Source organism: Terrapene carolina, unplaced genomic scaffold, assembly GCF_002925995.2.
Source record: "Terrapene carolina triunguis isolate 2854851 unplaced genomic scaffold, T_m_triunguis-2.0 Scaffold62, whole genome shotgun sequence".
NCBI classification, from domain to species: domain Eukaryota; kingdom Metazoa; phylum Chordata; order Testudines; family Emydidae; genus Terrapene; species Terrapene triunguis.
This window is the reverse complement of record NW_020664413.1, coordinates 14133666-14150105: the sequence shown is the minus strand read 5'-3', so window position 1 is coordinate 14150105 and position 16440 is coordinate 14133666. Positions and strand designations below refer to the sequence as shown.

Sequence of the window (16440 nt, the reverse complement as noted above, 5' to 3'; positions counted from 1 at the left end):
GGCGGACTTCCCGCAGGCATGCCGCCGAGGGCTCCCTGACTGCCGCCTGCACGGTGACCGGCAGGCCGCCCCCTGCGGCTTTCTGCCCCAGGCACGCGCTTGGTGAGCTGGTGCCTGGAGCCGCCCCTGGGTGTCTCGAGCCAGTGCTGTCGACCCCTCATTTTCATGAGCAAATCATTTATATTATTATTCTAATTATTTATTATTATTTTATAAAACCTTTCAAAACTAGTTACGTAAACTGAGATTTTTGCTTGTGTGTTTTTATATTAGTTGATCTCAAGTGTCTCAAAGGCAACTGGGATGTCTAGCATTAGAAAAAATTAGACTACATCTTGTAGATCTAGAAACAGAAATAATCACTGGCCATTAGTACTTGTAGTTGTTCTAAATCTGCCTTAATAAAATGTAATCTTTTTGTAAAAATCTTCCTGTGAAATACACTTGATAGGAATTAATATGTTTAATGCAGTATTTACAGTTAAGTTTCATGTTATCTCAGGATCATTCAGTATATATTGCTTCCAGTTTCTAATACCACTAGTCTGAGCAAACTACTTTGAAGATGAAAAGTGCTTTATAATCTTTTTCTTCTCATCCCAAAGCATCTTAACGGACACAGGGAGCAGTATAGTGTCACCATTCATTTCTGTCCATGGCTTGTTCCTCCATGAAGCCCAGCCTGGTCATGTCCCTGCATACCATATCCCACCATTGATTTGGTGGTTGGCCTCTACCTCTGACTGACTTTAGTTGCATGTGTGTTATTTTTTTTTAGCATCCTATCATCTGTTTGTCTTCTGCAGTGTCTCGGCATTCTGAAGCTTTTCATTCGCAGCCAGTCCTGTACCCTAAATTCACATCCTACTCTTCTTTGAACTTCGTTTGTCTTAAAATCATTCCTTCTTTACACATTATCTTCCAAAGACCTGTCATTGTGTAACAGCCTTCTGATGTCTGTTTCATTGAATGCAGTTGCTTTCAGACCAGAGAGTAATGCTGTTAAGTACAGTAACTTCTCACTTAACGTTAAGTCCTGAAAAATGCGACTTTAAGTGAAACGATGTTAAGCGAATCCAATTTCCCCATAAGAATTAATGTAAATAGGAGGGATTAAGTTCCAGGGAATTTTTTTTTTTTTTTTTTTTTGCCAGACAAAAGGCATTCTATACATTTTAAACAAGCAATTTAATACAGGTAATGTACTATAGTTGGGAGGTGACCCTGCCTTACCCTACACAGGCACAGCCCACTGGCACTGGAGATGAGGCAGGCAAGGAGGCTGAAGATGCTGTAGGCTAGGAGAAGCACGTTGCGCAGCAGCGGCAGTTTCCCCTACTCTGCAAGCACCAGGGGCGGGGGGCTCAACCCTCAGCCGACCCACTTCCCCCCTTCCCCCAAGCCCCCATCCTTGACCTGCCTCTTCTCCCCCCATACCTCCTCCCCCTTTACTTCCCAAGCTGCGTCCTCACTCCTCCCCCCTCCCTCCCCTGCCTTCTAAACACCGCAAGTCAGCTGATTGCCCCAGGCAGGAGGTAGGGGAGGGAGGGGGAGCCTGCATGCCCAAGTCCTTGCTCCTCCCCCTTCCCTCCTGCCCGGGGCAATCAGCTGGCTTGCAGCGTTCGGGAGACAGGGGAGGGAGGGGGGAGCCTGCGCGCCAAGTCCTCGCTCCTGCCCCCTCCCTCCTGCCCCCAAAACGCCGCAAGACAGCTGATTGCTGCGGGCAGGAGGCGGGGGGGAAGGGACTGATCCACCGGGTCTGCCGGCGGGTGGGAGACGCTGTGGCGGGGGGGCGGGGCGTAGGGAGGCCGCCAGCTGTGGAGAAAGCAGGCAGCCAAACAACGTGAGTGGAGCATTGCACAACTTTAAATGAGCATGTTCCCTAATTGATCAGCAATGTAACAATGAAACGTTAACCGGGACGACTGAAAGTGAGGAGTTACTGTACACTGGTTTGATACATTTTCACTTTGGTACCAAATGTAATGGTGAAATTATGGATGGATAAAAACCAAATTCTGTGTAGCATTTGTATCTAAAGAACATCTCCTTTTAATCTCATCCTTGGTGGAACTGGTTAAGCTTCCTAGATATACATAAAATTGTACTTATTCTATTACTTCTTTGCTGCTGCATTTCAACGCTTTATCTGTTTTCCCTTTTCCAATATACAGCCACCTTATCTTACAGCAAACTTTGACTTGAACCTGTTGCTTAATTTTCCATCAATTCTGACAGTACTAGAGGATTTGTACAGTTTCATAATTGCAGTTATCCTATATAGTAAACCATGTGATTTTTGTGGCTTTCCATAATGTTTTCCTCCAAACTGAATCAAATACCTTCATGTAGTTGATGAAAACAGCAAACATCTTAAATCTCCATTGTCCCTTTTTTCCATCAACTGTCAGAGCATGAATCAGCCTTGTCTGGTGATTTCTCCTCCTGCTGATAATAGCCCACTTTAGTTGATTTGTCTCGTTAGACTTAGTAAGGCAACCCCCATCTTTTCATGTTCTCTTTATGTGTGTGTGTGTATGTATATGTATATATATGTATATGTGTGTATATATATATCTTCCTACTGTATTTTCCACTCCATGCATCTGATGAAGTGGGTTATAGCCCACGAAAGCTTATGCCCAAATAAATTTGTTAGTCTCTAAGGTGCCACAAGTACTCCTAGTCTGAAGCTGCACTAAATCTTACCTACCGCTTCCTCTAAAAGTGGCCTTAATCTGTTGACAATAGCTTTCCTGGTATTTATAATAATCTTACGGCTCTATAATTATTCACCTTGGTAGGATCTCTTTTTTTCTGAATTGGTACAACTATTGCCTTTAGCCAATCATTGGTATCTCCTTTTGTTCCCATACCCTATGATATATTTTTTCCAAATGCTTTGAATAGTGCTTTTCTGCCAGCTTTTAGCAGCTTAGCTGTTATATTGTTTAATCCTGTAGCTTTCCCATTTTTAGCTGCCTTACTTCTCTTTCTATTTCTTCTTCTGATGGTAGTTCCATGCTGGTAGCCATTCTACACTGCACACTTCCCTGTTCATCCAGCATGTCTAGAATGCTTGCATCTGGATGAAATACAGGCTTCAGCACTTTGTTAAAATGCTCCTTGCATATTTCCAGCACCTCTTTAGCATTTGTTGTTAGTTCACCAGTAGCCTTTCTTATGACTTGCATCATTGGCCTGATTGTGTGTCCATACAGCTTAACCATTTTTTATATTGTTCCGATGTCTTGTTTTCTTGATGCCTCTTCTAGTTGTTGAGACTCTTCTTTCCAGCACTTTTGCCTGTTCAGTCTTCACTGTTTTGCACACTTTTACTTCTTCCTTTTTCTGAGCAGTCTTGGCTTCTTTACACTTTTCTTGTAATGTTCTTGTTTCATTGTTGTCCAGCTTTCCCATGTTTTCTTACACGTTCCAATAACTTCCTCCACTGTATTTTGTACTGCTTCCTATAATATTTCCCATCTGTTCTGTAGTGACATTTCTTCATCATAAATTAATGGTCTGAAATGCCCTCCAAGCATCATCTTGTATGCCTCCCTCACAGAGCTATCCTTTGACTTATCAAGATCAAATTTGGCTCCAATTGCACCCATCTTTGCTTTGCACTTTAACTTAACCTTTCCCATTAGTTGTTCATGATCACTGCCATGCTCGGCACTTCTGTAGACTTGAACATCCATCAATTATCTTCTATGCTTTTTACTGATAATCATGTGGTCAATCTGGATTTTAGTTTTCCCATCTGCTGAGTTCCATATAACCTTGTGCATATCTTTGGTAGGACTTGTTTTCCTCACAATGTGCCTCTCACGGCTAGTTCTTAACCTTTCCTCATTATCATTTGTAATGTTGTCTAGGTATGGCTAAGTCTAATACTGCATATTGCTGTGTCCAACAGAAATAATAGCTTTTGCTTGCAGTTAACTAGCACATTTAATTGCATTGTGGGGCACGTAATTTCCTGCCTAGTACCTAGAACTAAACAGGTGTCACAACAATACAAGCTGTGTATTTCTAAAGCTTCAAACAGTAATTCAAATCCTACTTATTGTTCCCAAGAGAAGAACAAATGTTGAATAAGAAAAGTTATTTGTCATAAGAATTTGGGATATTAGTTCCATACAAATATTGACATTAATACAAATAATAAAAAGAAGAGCTCTGTGTAAGCTAAAAAGCTTCTCTCTTTCACAAACAGAAATTGGTCTAATAAAAGATAGTACCTCACCCACCTTGACATTAATAGAGACATTGTCTTTTCATTTTCTTTTGTAAAGGATATAAGCAGTGTTCAAACCAAAGAAAAATTATTAACACAAATTTCAAGGATTTTTATTATGACATGAAATAAAACTTGAATTTGTAGAATTAATTGGAGCAGATATTCATTATATTGATAATGAGGGATACAGGCAGAACCTTACCTATTGTTAAAAGAGAATCAGACTGAAGAAGTAAAAAATACAACTATAGAAAAGTGCAGGAACTTGTTCATTTTACGTTGCTTGCTCATACTATGAATCTCCACTGATTCCTAAATTCTCCAAGAGTCTTATGATAACATTTGTGTTAAATTCCAAATACCATAATATTAAGATCATGGGGGAGGAAAAGAATCATAGCTTGTTAGATACTATACCAGACATGTACAATATGTTTATTCTGGTACTCTCAACTGGGTTTAGGTTATTTTTCTCAGGCTAATACTGAGGAATGTAAGTTGTTCCATGTAGTGATGATAATATTTTGCTTGTATATAGTACTTTTCATCCATAGATATCAAAGTGCTTTATAAAGACATTATTATTCCCAGTTTACAGATGGGAAAATGGAGACACCGAATTGATATGACTCCCCCAAGGTCACACAGCTGGTCAGTGGCAGAGCTGGGAATGGAAGTCAGGTCCTATTCCATCATACTGGGGTATGATGTCTCCCACTGAACATTTCTGTGTAGTTTAGAATCAGGATTCACAAACACAAGCTGAAATTGGATGTCTACCTTGTAGTTGAGTGCAAGAGCTTAAGGTTAAGAGTCACACTGCCTCTTTGTTCCTGCAGCAGATTAGCATGTTCACGGGGTGGTGCAAAGCGGCCTTGGGGCTATGCACCACCTGGAAGCACCGGATCACAAGGTTACGCTTCCTGGAGGTGGTGAAGAAATTGAGTGTGGGAGAGCTGGGGCTCCAGGGAACCAGTCTGACCTGCCTCTGCACAAATCAGATATGAAGCCAGTGCTTTTCATCCTTAGAGTTGTCAGTTACCTTTGGGAAATAGACCTGAAAATAGAGGAAGAGAAAAGGAAATTATCTTGGGACCAAACTTGTAAACAGTATAATCTTCTTTTTCCCCTTTACACTGTTTGTTTGAACACATGAAGTGAGTATAGTGCACAATTGGAGAGCTGTTTCTCAGTCAACATCATACAGATTTCTGTTACCTTTATGTTGTTTTATTTCACCTCAAACATTTTAAATTCTCTTTGGCCCTGTCACTTAAAAAAAAAAAAAGTAAAAGTAAAATTTCTGAGATCAGTTCTTCACATGAAACTAATAATTATCTCACCATATTCCTTAAGTTTTGCAATATGTTGCATATCATTGGTCTCATCGGAGAAATCTGGTTGTCTTTCCTTCCCCCCCACCCCCAAAGTGAGCAATGCTAGATTGGATTTACTGGACACTGAAAGCTTCTGTGTGATGAACAGGTACAATGAGGGCCATGGAAGCTTCCCCATTGTACTACCATTCTACCTCCAACACTCTGAAGGGTTTACTCCTCCCTAACAATGTCAGTAGTTCTGCCTCCAGGCCGCTGTATTGTTTGAAATAAGTTGGAAGACTCCAAGATCCTATGTGGCGATGCAGGGCTCTTATGTTGAGACATATTGATGTCACGTATTTAAACAGTGTATAGAGAAGTAGTGTGTTTATCACTGGGTCATACTGACTGGTGAACTCCACTCCAGCTAGTTATAACTGGATTTGGAATGTCTCTTGAGGCAGAGGAAACTGGGGGCTGAGCAGAGGGAAACACTAGTATCAGCCAATTTTGTGGAGAACTTTTAAGCTCAGGTTTATGTTCCGTTATTGTTTAAATGAAGTCAGCCCTCCCAGAAGAGGGTAAATTTGGATTATTATCTTTTGCGAGGTTGGATCTCTCCCTCAATGTGCATTCTTTAACTTCATTTCTTCAACTATCAGAAGTGGTGGCAAAGGTTGTTTTTCTGATGTGGACATCTGCACACTAACAACTAGATCTAGGCCATCAGTGACATGTAAATTAGGAACCACTTTTGATCACTACCTACCTTTTACCAATCTATTTGCCCTCTTTCATTCATAACAATTACAGTAGAACTTCATTAATTTACACATCCATACACCCAGGAATTTATGCACAATAAACCAATGGTCTCTCTCAACCTCTCAGCCAATATTTAAAAGCAGGATGATATACTTAGGTCTTGTATTACCAAGACATAATTGTTTTCTCAAAGTAGAACAGAATAATTATTCATCTAAAATTTGAAGTATTAAATTAAATAATTACAGCTAAACTAGTTTTATAAAATAACTGTACAAAGTAAATTTTGTGAGGCGCTATTCTTCCTTTGTTATTGTCTGTTCATTTACTTGCTAATTTGCAAAAGCATTTTCTTATCTATTAGTGCAAATCTACTCTACTTGATTTTTGCTTTTCAGTCTTTAATTTAAGGTTAAAATAAGGTTAGCTGTCTGTGTACGAATGTGCACCAATTGTTAAGCAGTTCAGCTGTCAGTTTACTGCACAATATAAAAATGTAACCCTTTTTATCTTGTAACACTTAAATTCAACTCTGACTCCAGTAATCTACAAAATATATATAATCTACACAATATATGTATGGATTTTTATGTTTCTAGTTGAATATATATTCAACTGGAAATACAAAAATCTATCAAGTTAGTTGGGGACCTGGAAAATGTTAGCCCTTCAATGAATAACTCAATAACATTTAAAATGGAAATGGAAAAGAGATGGTAGACTATTCTGCAATGTAATAATAAACATTAAGGGGGAAAAGAGAGTCTTTAACAACAGACAGAAAATATACTATATGGTATGCATACAAATTCATATTTAGACTAAAATATGAATTGCAGTCTTCTGATAGCTTACATGATGAGCAGCTTGTCTTTCCATGAATTAACTGTGCATTTGGGGAATTCAAAAGAGTATTTCTGAGTCTGTTGGTGTCAAACCAACATCTTACTAAAAATTTACATAATTTGAGACGTTGACAGAGTGGACACCTACACTAAAAGATCACAAATTTGGTTTTATTTAAATACTGTCTTAGCATTAGGAGAGTTTTACTCTTCAAACATTACACAGTATAGTTGTTTGAAGATGTCTGTTTTTCTAAACTAGATGGTTAAAAACAATGCTTAGAAATACTAAATTCACTTTAAAGTTATAAAATTCAATTTATAACCCAAATTACTTGGCAAGCATATGAATTGTCGGAATGCTGAGAAAAGTGGGTGCAGCTGTCTTTTTGGGTATCCTTTTCATATACTGTCCAGTGTATTTTCAATGATTTTAATAAGGCATTTAATAAAGTTTCTCAGAGGAAACTAGTGAGTTATGCAAAAACAAATCTGGTGTCCTAATAAAATTGGTGATCTGGATTGAAAGTTGGCAAACTAGCAGCGTACATAGGGTCATAATAAATGGAATCTGACCCTTTTTGAAGGCTGCAAGTAAGTTTTCACAGCGCCAGTTCTATTTAACTTTTATCTAAATGATTCAGAAATGGGAATGAGATGCATGGTGTCCAAATTTGCAGGTGATCACAGAAACACAGGTGGCGGGTGGTAGGCACTGAGAAGAGTGCTGCTAAACGGTGAAAGGAATTAAGCATTGTGGAATTTGATGGTAATAAGTGCAAGGTAATAATTGCATCTGAAGGGAGAAATGTTTGCAAAAAATACCTTAAATAATGTATTAATGGAAGCTGAGGTGGGGAGAGGCTATAGTAATAGTATGCAGGAGTTTGAAGGTAGCGACTCAGTATGTGGGATCAGCAGCAAGAAAGGCTAATAAGGTTCCATGGTGTATAAACGGGGATTAGGTATAAATCAAGAGAGATAATAGTTCTACTCTGTAAAGCCCTTGTAAGACTACACTTGGAATACTGTGTCCAATACTGGGCTTTGAATTTTTAAAAAAGGTTATTCTTGGGAAGGTACACAAGAAGTCAACAAGTCTTATTTGGGGATTAGGAGGTCTGTTTTGTGAGAAAAGGTTTTAAGAGTGGAACATGGTTAGCCTTGAAAAAATGAAGAGTGAGAGGAGAGTTGATTAGAGTAAGTATTTAAAGGGTTCCTACTGACTGAGACCTTGAGGAAAGACCTGTATAGATTACAAAAGGATGGCATAATAAGAGGTCTCACTCTGAATTTGATTAAGGATAAGTTTAAGAGGGAGTGGGGGGAGAGATGTCATTTCCTGAAGACAGCAAGTAGGCCGTGGATACTACTCAGAGAAGTGGCTGAAGCAAGCGTTATTGACAAAATTTAAGAGAAGCACAGATCTTTATTTGGAGGGGGAGGGGGCGGTTGATTTCAATGGACTTAAACCTAGCCTGTACTCTTCAAGAGTAATGGTAATGGCAAAGCTCCTATTGACTTCAACCGGACCAGGATTGCACCCTAAGTCCATTATGAGATATTTCTGCTGCAAAGCAGGTTTCTTTTTTCTCTATTGGAGTCAGGGAATATATTGGTGAACCAAAGGGAGAAGGGTCTGCCGCTTGACTGTGATTCTAGAGTTGTGATTCTAGACTTTCTGTCCTAAGTCATTCATCAGCAGAAATATGCAAAGCCAAAATCTGAACCCAACAGAAAAGGTACTTTCAGACAGAGGGGAATCAGTTATGTAGGAAGACAAAACCCAATGCCATAGAGGAGAATTGCTGTAATCTACTGGTAGTTTGGCTAATAATGATACTGTGCATATGTAATATATACCCCATATTCTGGTAGCAATGAGTTCTTTCATATGTTATGCTTATAAGTTTATCTAAAGCAACGAGTGATCGAGGACATGTAAGATAAATATAATTGGAGATTTGTGTCCTGACAAGCAATAATGACTTTCAGTTAGCAATACCTTTTAATCTCATGTATTAATGGGTCCATTTACCTAATTACTTTTTTTAAAAAAAATGAGATTTCTGGAAGTACCAGCTATTTCCATAAATGATGTTTCAGCACAAGAAAATGAGAATTTACTGGTGTTTCCTTTTTGGAAGTAAGGAAGTGATTGCAGGGGTCGACATTTAAAAAAAAAAATCAGCATTCACTACCATTTAGTAACATCTGAGATGCCACGCTCTCTCTTTTTGCTGAGCATGTGAAGTAACTGCGTGGAATCTCTTGTCAAATGTGAACTTACTAATGGAGGCCACAGTATTCCTAGAAAATGTACCACATATAGTTCTGTAACCCAGCATTCCATCGCTCATATCCACCAAGATCTGACGGTGCAGAGGTGGCGGGGGAGGGGGCGTCTATTTGGCTATTCAGATTATTTTTACAATGAATCTTGCGGTTACCATTAAACAGAAATAATAATGGAAAAGATTAATATCGTTCTCTTATTCTTGTGACGTATTATGGTTAGTGGGACTGAGAGACATGATCTCTATTTGAAACTGGCTCATGGCCTTAGCAACTTGTGTTAAGGTAGGATATTGGGTTTCTTTTCCCTCACCCCTTAGGATGTATGGGAGGTAAGATTTGTTCTAAATGGCTCATTTTCTGTAAATCAGTATTTAACCAGTCTGAAAAAATCTGTTTTTTATTAGTCTGTATGAAAGAACGTGTAATCACTATATCCCTAATCCTTCGCTATGCATATAGGAAATACTCATTGAATTGGGGTGGCAGTGTGTCCTAGTGGCTAGAGCATTGGACTGGGACTCGAGACCTAGATTCTATTTCCAACTCTGCCATTGGCCTGCTGGGTGACCTTGGGCAAGTCACTTCACCCCCCTGTGCTTCAGTTTTCCCTGGGGAATATGGGAATAATGATATTTATCTCCTTTGTAAAGTGATGAGTGATGTCCTGATGAAAAAGTGCTATGTAAACAAGAAGTAGACATTATTATTATAGACTTCACTGGGAGTCTTACCTGTTTTTGAGCTGTAGGATTTGCCCCTAAAATCCCAACAATTTTACAATAATTACATGTAATATATCAGGGTTTTTTTAAATGTGTAACCTAGTGCTTCTTTGTTTGTTTCTTTTTAGATGAACTTACAAATTCATCAGAAACCAGATTGTCTTTAGAAGATCTCTTCAAAAAAGAGTTCATAGTTCATAATCCAGAAGCCAAATGGATTAATGGTATGTGTATATATTAGCAAGCAGTTTGAATACAGATAGAAGCATTTTTATGATGAACCAAAACACTGTCATTAGTGAAGCCATGAAAAAGTCATAAACAACCACTGGTTCATTAGAAGTTTTGTCGTGTTTGCAGTGTGTTACTGATTTTTAATATATACTCTATATGAATATCTGGTAACCAAGGTATTGTGTTCATGCTACATATGGAAATTGATCCAGATAACCTTGGTCATATTGCATGGCGTTTTTTAATTGTACCAGCAGTTCCACATCACTTGTGACAACTTTTATGAATATGCAGGAACTCTTTTGAAACTGAACCTCGTCTGTGGATTCACAACAAAATCAGGCCATTGAAAGAACAGGTTTATTCAGATCTGAACTTCAGAGTGTGCAAATGGTTCTGACACATAACATATGGAAACACATTTCAGTTTGAACTTCAACATATTTTTACAGCTCTAGTTATTCTCTGATGCCTGTGCATTGTATTTCAGGTTCTGTTTGTTTAGATGCTTTAGAATTGTGCATAATGTTCTAAAAATAATACATAGTGTTAAGACTCGTATCGCCTGAAAAAGCCTTTGTCATCTCATTGAAATCTTTATTATGATTTTTTCTTGATCGGATACAATGTTTTACATTCTTTCTGTTAGCAAGAAATTTTCAAATAACATTGTGTCCTTCCCCGTCTTTGTGTCATCATAATTGTGTAGCATTCAAGGTATTATAATCAGAGGAATAACAATAGGCTTTGTGCAAAATAAAGTATTTGAAGAAGAATTATGAAAATAGGAAGTCTTGTTATGTGGTTGCAAAGTTTATAAGTTAAGTGTAATCAGAATGGATTATCCTTCACATTGAAAAGATAGATATTTAAAGATACCAAAGCTAGCTTCCATGAGGGAATCAGTAAGAACTAGAAACACCGATTGCCCAGTAAAAGGGCACTATAGAATTAACCTTGACAACCTTTTCTGGAGACTGAAGTGGAGTTGCATCTCCCAAATGGAAATTCCTAGTTATGTTTTGCTTCAGGCAAGGAATAGATGGATAGGGTGGACTCTTTCATGAAATGAAGCATGCAGTCACTCTCCATCTTTGAGGAACCATCCCTTGGTCCTAGTCCTGCCTTCCCCCTGCCCTTCCATTTATGGGGAGGTTGGCCTACACAGTAGCACTATCCTGGAGCAACTTTGTTCATGGGAATGCCAGGATTCCCAGTGCATCTATTCCCTGAATAGGTGCGCAAGAGAGAAGAAGGAGCCTTGCTTTGTCTCACCCTCCACCCTGCTTTGCCATGTTTGTCGCAATTCCAATTACCTTATTCTATGATTAAATGAATCTTCTCTATAGAATATTGATTAAGCCCTTCTCCTGTGCATGAAACTGAATAACTCTCTCATTCACGGCAAACACATGGTGTGAGCAGCCTGCACACGAGTGCAGGTAATTAAGAAAAAATATTTGTGAGTGAAAATTATATGGCATTGAACCAGAGATATAGAGAATACTCAAAGATACAAATACTGCCGCAGTCACAAATAACATAACAGAGACAGTGAAGCCTATCTTCAAAAACTGCTCAAGACACTAGCAAAAATCAATGGCATAATGGAGACAGAATATTCTCTACTTCTGCTTGCACAAGTAATTGCACGTGCATGTAAATACACAATTGATTTTGCATGTGGACTTTGTCCTCTTAAAAAAAATTTCATTGGTAACAGCACCGGCCTTTAAAGTGATTACTTAAGGTAGATAGTTATTTATTGGGAGTGAACTTTGGTGCAAGTTTCATTGTTAGTACTATTCCCTTACTACTGAACAGATATTTAATATTACTTGCCTAATTATTTTACTGAGTCTTAATAAATGTGTACAATGTAGCTCTGATATATGAAATATTCATTTTTTTCTAAAACAAAGGGTAACATAACTTAATAAAGTGGCATGATTGGTTTTGAGGTCTATTAAATATTGTTTATATACAGTGCATGCTTGTGTATTGTCATTTTGGGCTCAATCCTGTTGTCCATACTCAAGAATATCTGCCCTAGACTGCAGTGGGGTTTTGCTGAAGGAAAGATTAAAATGATAAATGCTTGCTTAGCATGAGCGCTTCTTTGGGTAGAACTGGTGCTTTGGCAGTGGGATCCACCTTAAAGAAGCACACTTAATGAAAGCTAGTCTTTAGTATTATCACAAAATGCAGGTATCATGGCTAATCATCTTTTCTCTAATGATATCTTGTAATTTTATAAACTTTTCCGTCTACTGTAAATAGTGTTAGGCACTTTTAAAGAAAGAAAAGACCTATGTTTTATTAGCAATAGGTTTGTATAAATCCCAGAAATTCCTCAGCCAAAAAAAAAAGGGGTTTCTAACATCCCTAAATTAATATCTGCAGTCTCTTTCATGAGGAAGAAGAGTCTGAGTTTGATCGCATGAGAGAAGGGGGTTTGGATTTGTTTACTTATTAAGTTCCTAGGGGCTGTTGTCTAAGAATGTGGGGATAGTTGCTAGGTTTAATTGATTATTTGTTGTTAGCATATATCAGAAGCACCAATAATTCTTTAGATAAGCTCTTTTCCTCCTTCTGTTTTTTTTTTAAACACCTATTCTTAATCCAAGTGCTGATCTCCTCTTTGCATTTTAACAACCAAGTGATAGTTGGATATACATGGTAAATGAGTTATACAGCTGGGTGTTGTCAGTGTATTGTTGCAGTGAGGCTTTTGTTATCTCCTAGATATTGAAGAGCAAGGTGGGCAGGATAAGTCTGTGTTAGAGGTGAGGGGTGTGGAGGAAGAGGTCCTGAGGTCCTATTGGGGGAAAAACAATTGTACACACTATCTTGTTGAACAATTTAAGGGCTAGAACTTTGTGCCTGGATCCATTTTTCATAACATCATTATAGTGGTATGGTAGTTAAGATTGCAACACAATTTCTGTTTAATGGTTGACATTTCTAAGTCCTCTAAAATCGACATGCTTAGACAATTCCTTTCAAATCTGGTATGCCTCAGAAAGGTCTAGCATAGGGATAGGGTCCCAGATTTGGGGTCATTTGAGCTAGGGATCATGGAGATATACGCCCTGGAAAAAAATGTCCATCTTTCAAAAATTTTCTAGGTGGGATTTTTATGCAGAGTTATAAGATCAAACTATTGATGTGATGCAGGTCAAAATCATCTCAGTCTGTTGAGTTTTACCCAAGGTAGTGTGTGGCATCCACTAAATCTTTGGGGGACCCAAATTGACTATGGTATTTAAGAAAATGTACTTTTTTATGGTGCACATGCGCCAATACTGGGAAAAAAAATAGCTGGAGGATTTCTGTTCCCACCATTTTGTATGCTTTAAAGCTCAACTCTTTCTGAAGTGCTCTAAAATCCGAATGGTTATTCTGCAGCATAGGAGCTGGGATATGGGGCCTTGTTCCCCTGGAGTGTCTTAGCCACGGTCATTGCCTCCTGTGTGTGTGCCAGGATCTGGAAGGTGTTTGCCCATCTACAGGGGTTGGACCCCCACTTCTTATCCCCCTCAGGAGTGAAATGGGAACATACGCTTTGGGCTTGTCTGCACTTAAAATCCTACCGCGGCAGTGTTGCAGCTGCGCTGCCATAGTGTTTCACTGTAGACGCTACCTATGCCAAGGGGAGAGGTTCTCCTATCAGTATAGGTAATCCACCTCCCTGAAAGTCAATAGCTGGGTCCACAGAACAATTCTTAACTACATCACTCAGGGCTGTGGATTTTTCACATTGCTGAGCAATGTAACTGGGTTGACCTAATTTTCTAGTGTAGAACTGCTCAGAGATGAATGGAGCGGTTAACATGTCTCAGACCATTTGTTTAAGGTTATATTCATCTCCATGGTGTGTTTTCATTTGGCTGAAGACACCTCATTGAGATGAATGGGCCACTTCACACCTTTCAGAGCCTCCTATGCTGCAGATGGTTGTGTAGAAGAGCCTTTCCCTTCATCCTTACTCTATCCTTCCTGTTTAAAGGATGACACTTCCAGGGGCTGGTCTACACTGGGAACTTAGGTTGGCATAGCTACATCTGTCAGGGGTGTGAAAGATCCACTACCCTATGCTGAACTAACCCCTGTTGACCTAGCTTCTGTCTGTGAGGGAAGTGGATTACCTGTGCCAATGGGAGAAACCCTCCTGTTGGCATAGGTACTGTCTACACTGAAGCACTATAGTGGTGCAGCTCTGCTGCTGTAGCACTTTAAGTGTAGACATACTGTCACTAGTCCTTGATGTGGTCTTTTGAGCGGTCCCTGCTGTCCCAACTGCCTTTCTTTAGTTAGTCCCTAGTTAGGACAGTCCTTGGCCCCTGGCTTCTAATAAGGCCTAGCAGTCTGCTTCAGTCTCTTTGGCTGTGTTCCTGGAGGCAGCCGGAGGCAGGGGTGTTGCCCCTTCGCTGTCTTGGGCCTTTCTGCCTCCCCTTCCTTCTCTGAGCTCTCTCCTTTTATAGAAGACCTTGTTTCCCCCTACTTCTTCCAGCTGTGGGTGCTTGCCTCCATGACTGGCAGTTCTGGCAGCTGCCTGGGGATGTGTTTGCTTGCCTGTAGGCAGGAGTGGCTCCCCTTCCCCTTCTGCCTCTGCTCAGTATAGGTTTGTAGAGCCCATTATACATACCCTAAACGGTCTAAAACCCTTATACTTGCATGACTTTTCTTGAAATGTGCTATGCCTTGTGGGCAGGGGTGAAAGTAACTTAAAGGACTTACTGGTACTCCGGAGTCCTTAGGAGGGGGCGGGGCCTCAATCGGAAGAGGCGTGGCCTCTACTGGAAGAGGCGGGGCCTTTAAATCACCACCCAAGCCCTGTTGCCGCTTCCCCAGGGATCCTTTAAATTGCCACCGGGGGAAGCCAATCCGGCCCGGTACGGCACACCGGCTCTTGCCGGTACGCCGTACCAGGGCGTACCGGCTTACTTTCACCTCTGCTTGTGGGAGTTCAGAGAAGTATTGGTGAACCAAATTTGGGATCGTTTAAGCCAGGGCTTCCAGAGTTATGAGTCCTAAACAAAATACCTGTTTTTCAAAAAATTTTAATTCGCTTTTTTTGTTTGGTTGTTTTTTTTGTGGCGCAGAGCTAGGTATCAAATTATTGCTGTGCTGTGAGTCAAAATGGTCTCAGATACTTGTCAATTTTTATCCAATGTAGTGCATGGCACCTACTGACTCTTCAGGGACCCAAATTGTAAACGGTATTTTAAGAACATGTTCACTTTTTTTCTTGTATGGATGTGCAGTCTGGATGGATTACAGTGTGCATGCACCAGTAAATAATAAACCATGAGAGGATTTCTGTGCAGTCACTTTATGCTGCCTGGGTAGTTTGAGCAAATGTGCAGATGCCATTGCCCCTGGTGAACACCTGTCCATGGACACTTCTAGTCCAAACCTTTGTACACCTATATAATAAAAACTGAATAACTCATGTAGCTTGCTACAAGTTGTCATTATTATAATATAAAGTGTTTTTATTTTGGGGGGAGGTTTATGGAGAACACAGCAGAATGGTGAGCAGCTGGTCTAACCAAAATTTTTCTTATATTGGGTGAGAAGGAGCCCACGGCAGAGGATTTTGTCTCTGTGTGTGGGGGAGGCATAGAGGATCAGGGAGAGGGATTTTGCTGGGAAATAAAGACAGGTGGTAGGAAAGATTTGGATTGGTTGTTTCAGAAAACCTGTATTTTACTAGCCAGGGGGTGGGTGAGAGTGTGTGTGGGCACTTCCTGATCTCAGGGCATATTAATGTGGTGTTTCCAAAGACATGTAGCATGGAGGCTTGGAACTGACTGCGGAGGTACCTTGTCCACTGAGGGAAAAGAAATGTGTGCACTGCCAGGATTGCCAGGGTGTGGATTCTGGGTGATTCCTGGATAATGAAGTTACAGAAGTTTTGCAGGACAGCAAGGAGTACACCATGGCATTGGATTGGTGACAACAGGCTGATTTGGGTGGAGAGAGGTGGCCTGCATTGGCATCATGTT

At 39.9% G+C, this 16440-nt stretch overlaps 1 protein-coding gene across 2 annotated transcripts in view; it reads left to right on the top strand.

The window, feature by feature from the left end:
• DPP10 (dipeptidyl peptidase like 10) overlaps positions 1 to 16440 on the top strand; it is a 427130-nt gene that overhangs the window by 115959 nt on the left and 294731 nt on the right. For both annotated transcript variants that reach the window (XM_026647418.1, XM_026647420.1), the window contains exon 3: positions 10324 to 10419. In XM_026647418.1, the coding sequence (XP_026503203.1) occupies positions 10324 to 10419 (96 nt within the window). The remainder of the gene's footprint in view (positions 1 to 10323; positions 10420 to 16440) is intronic.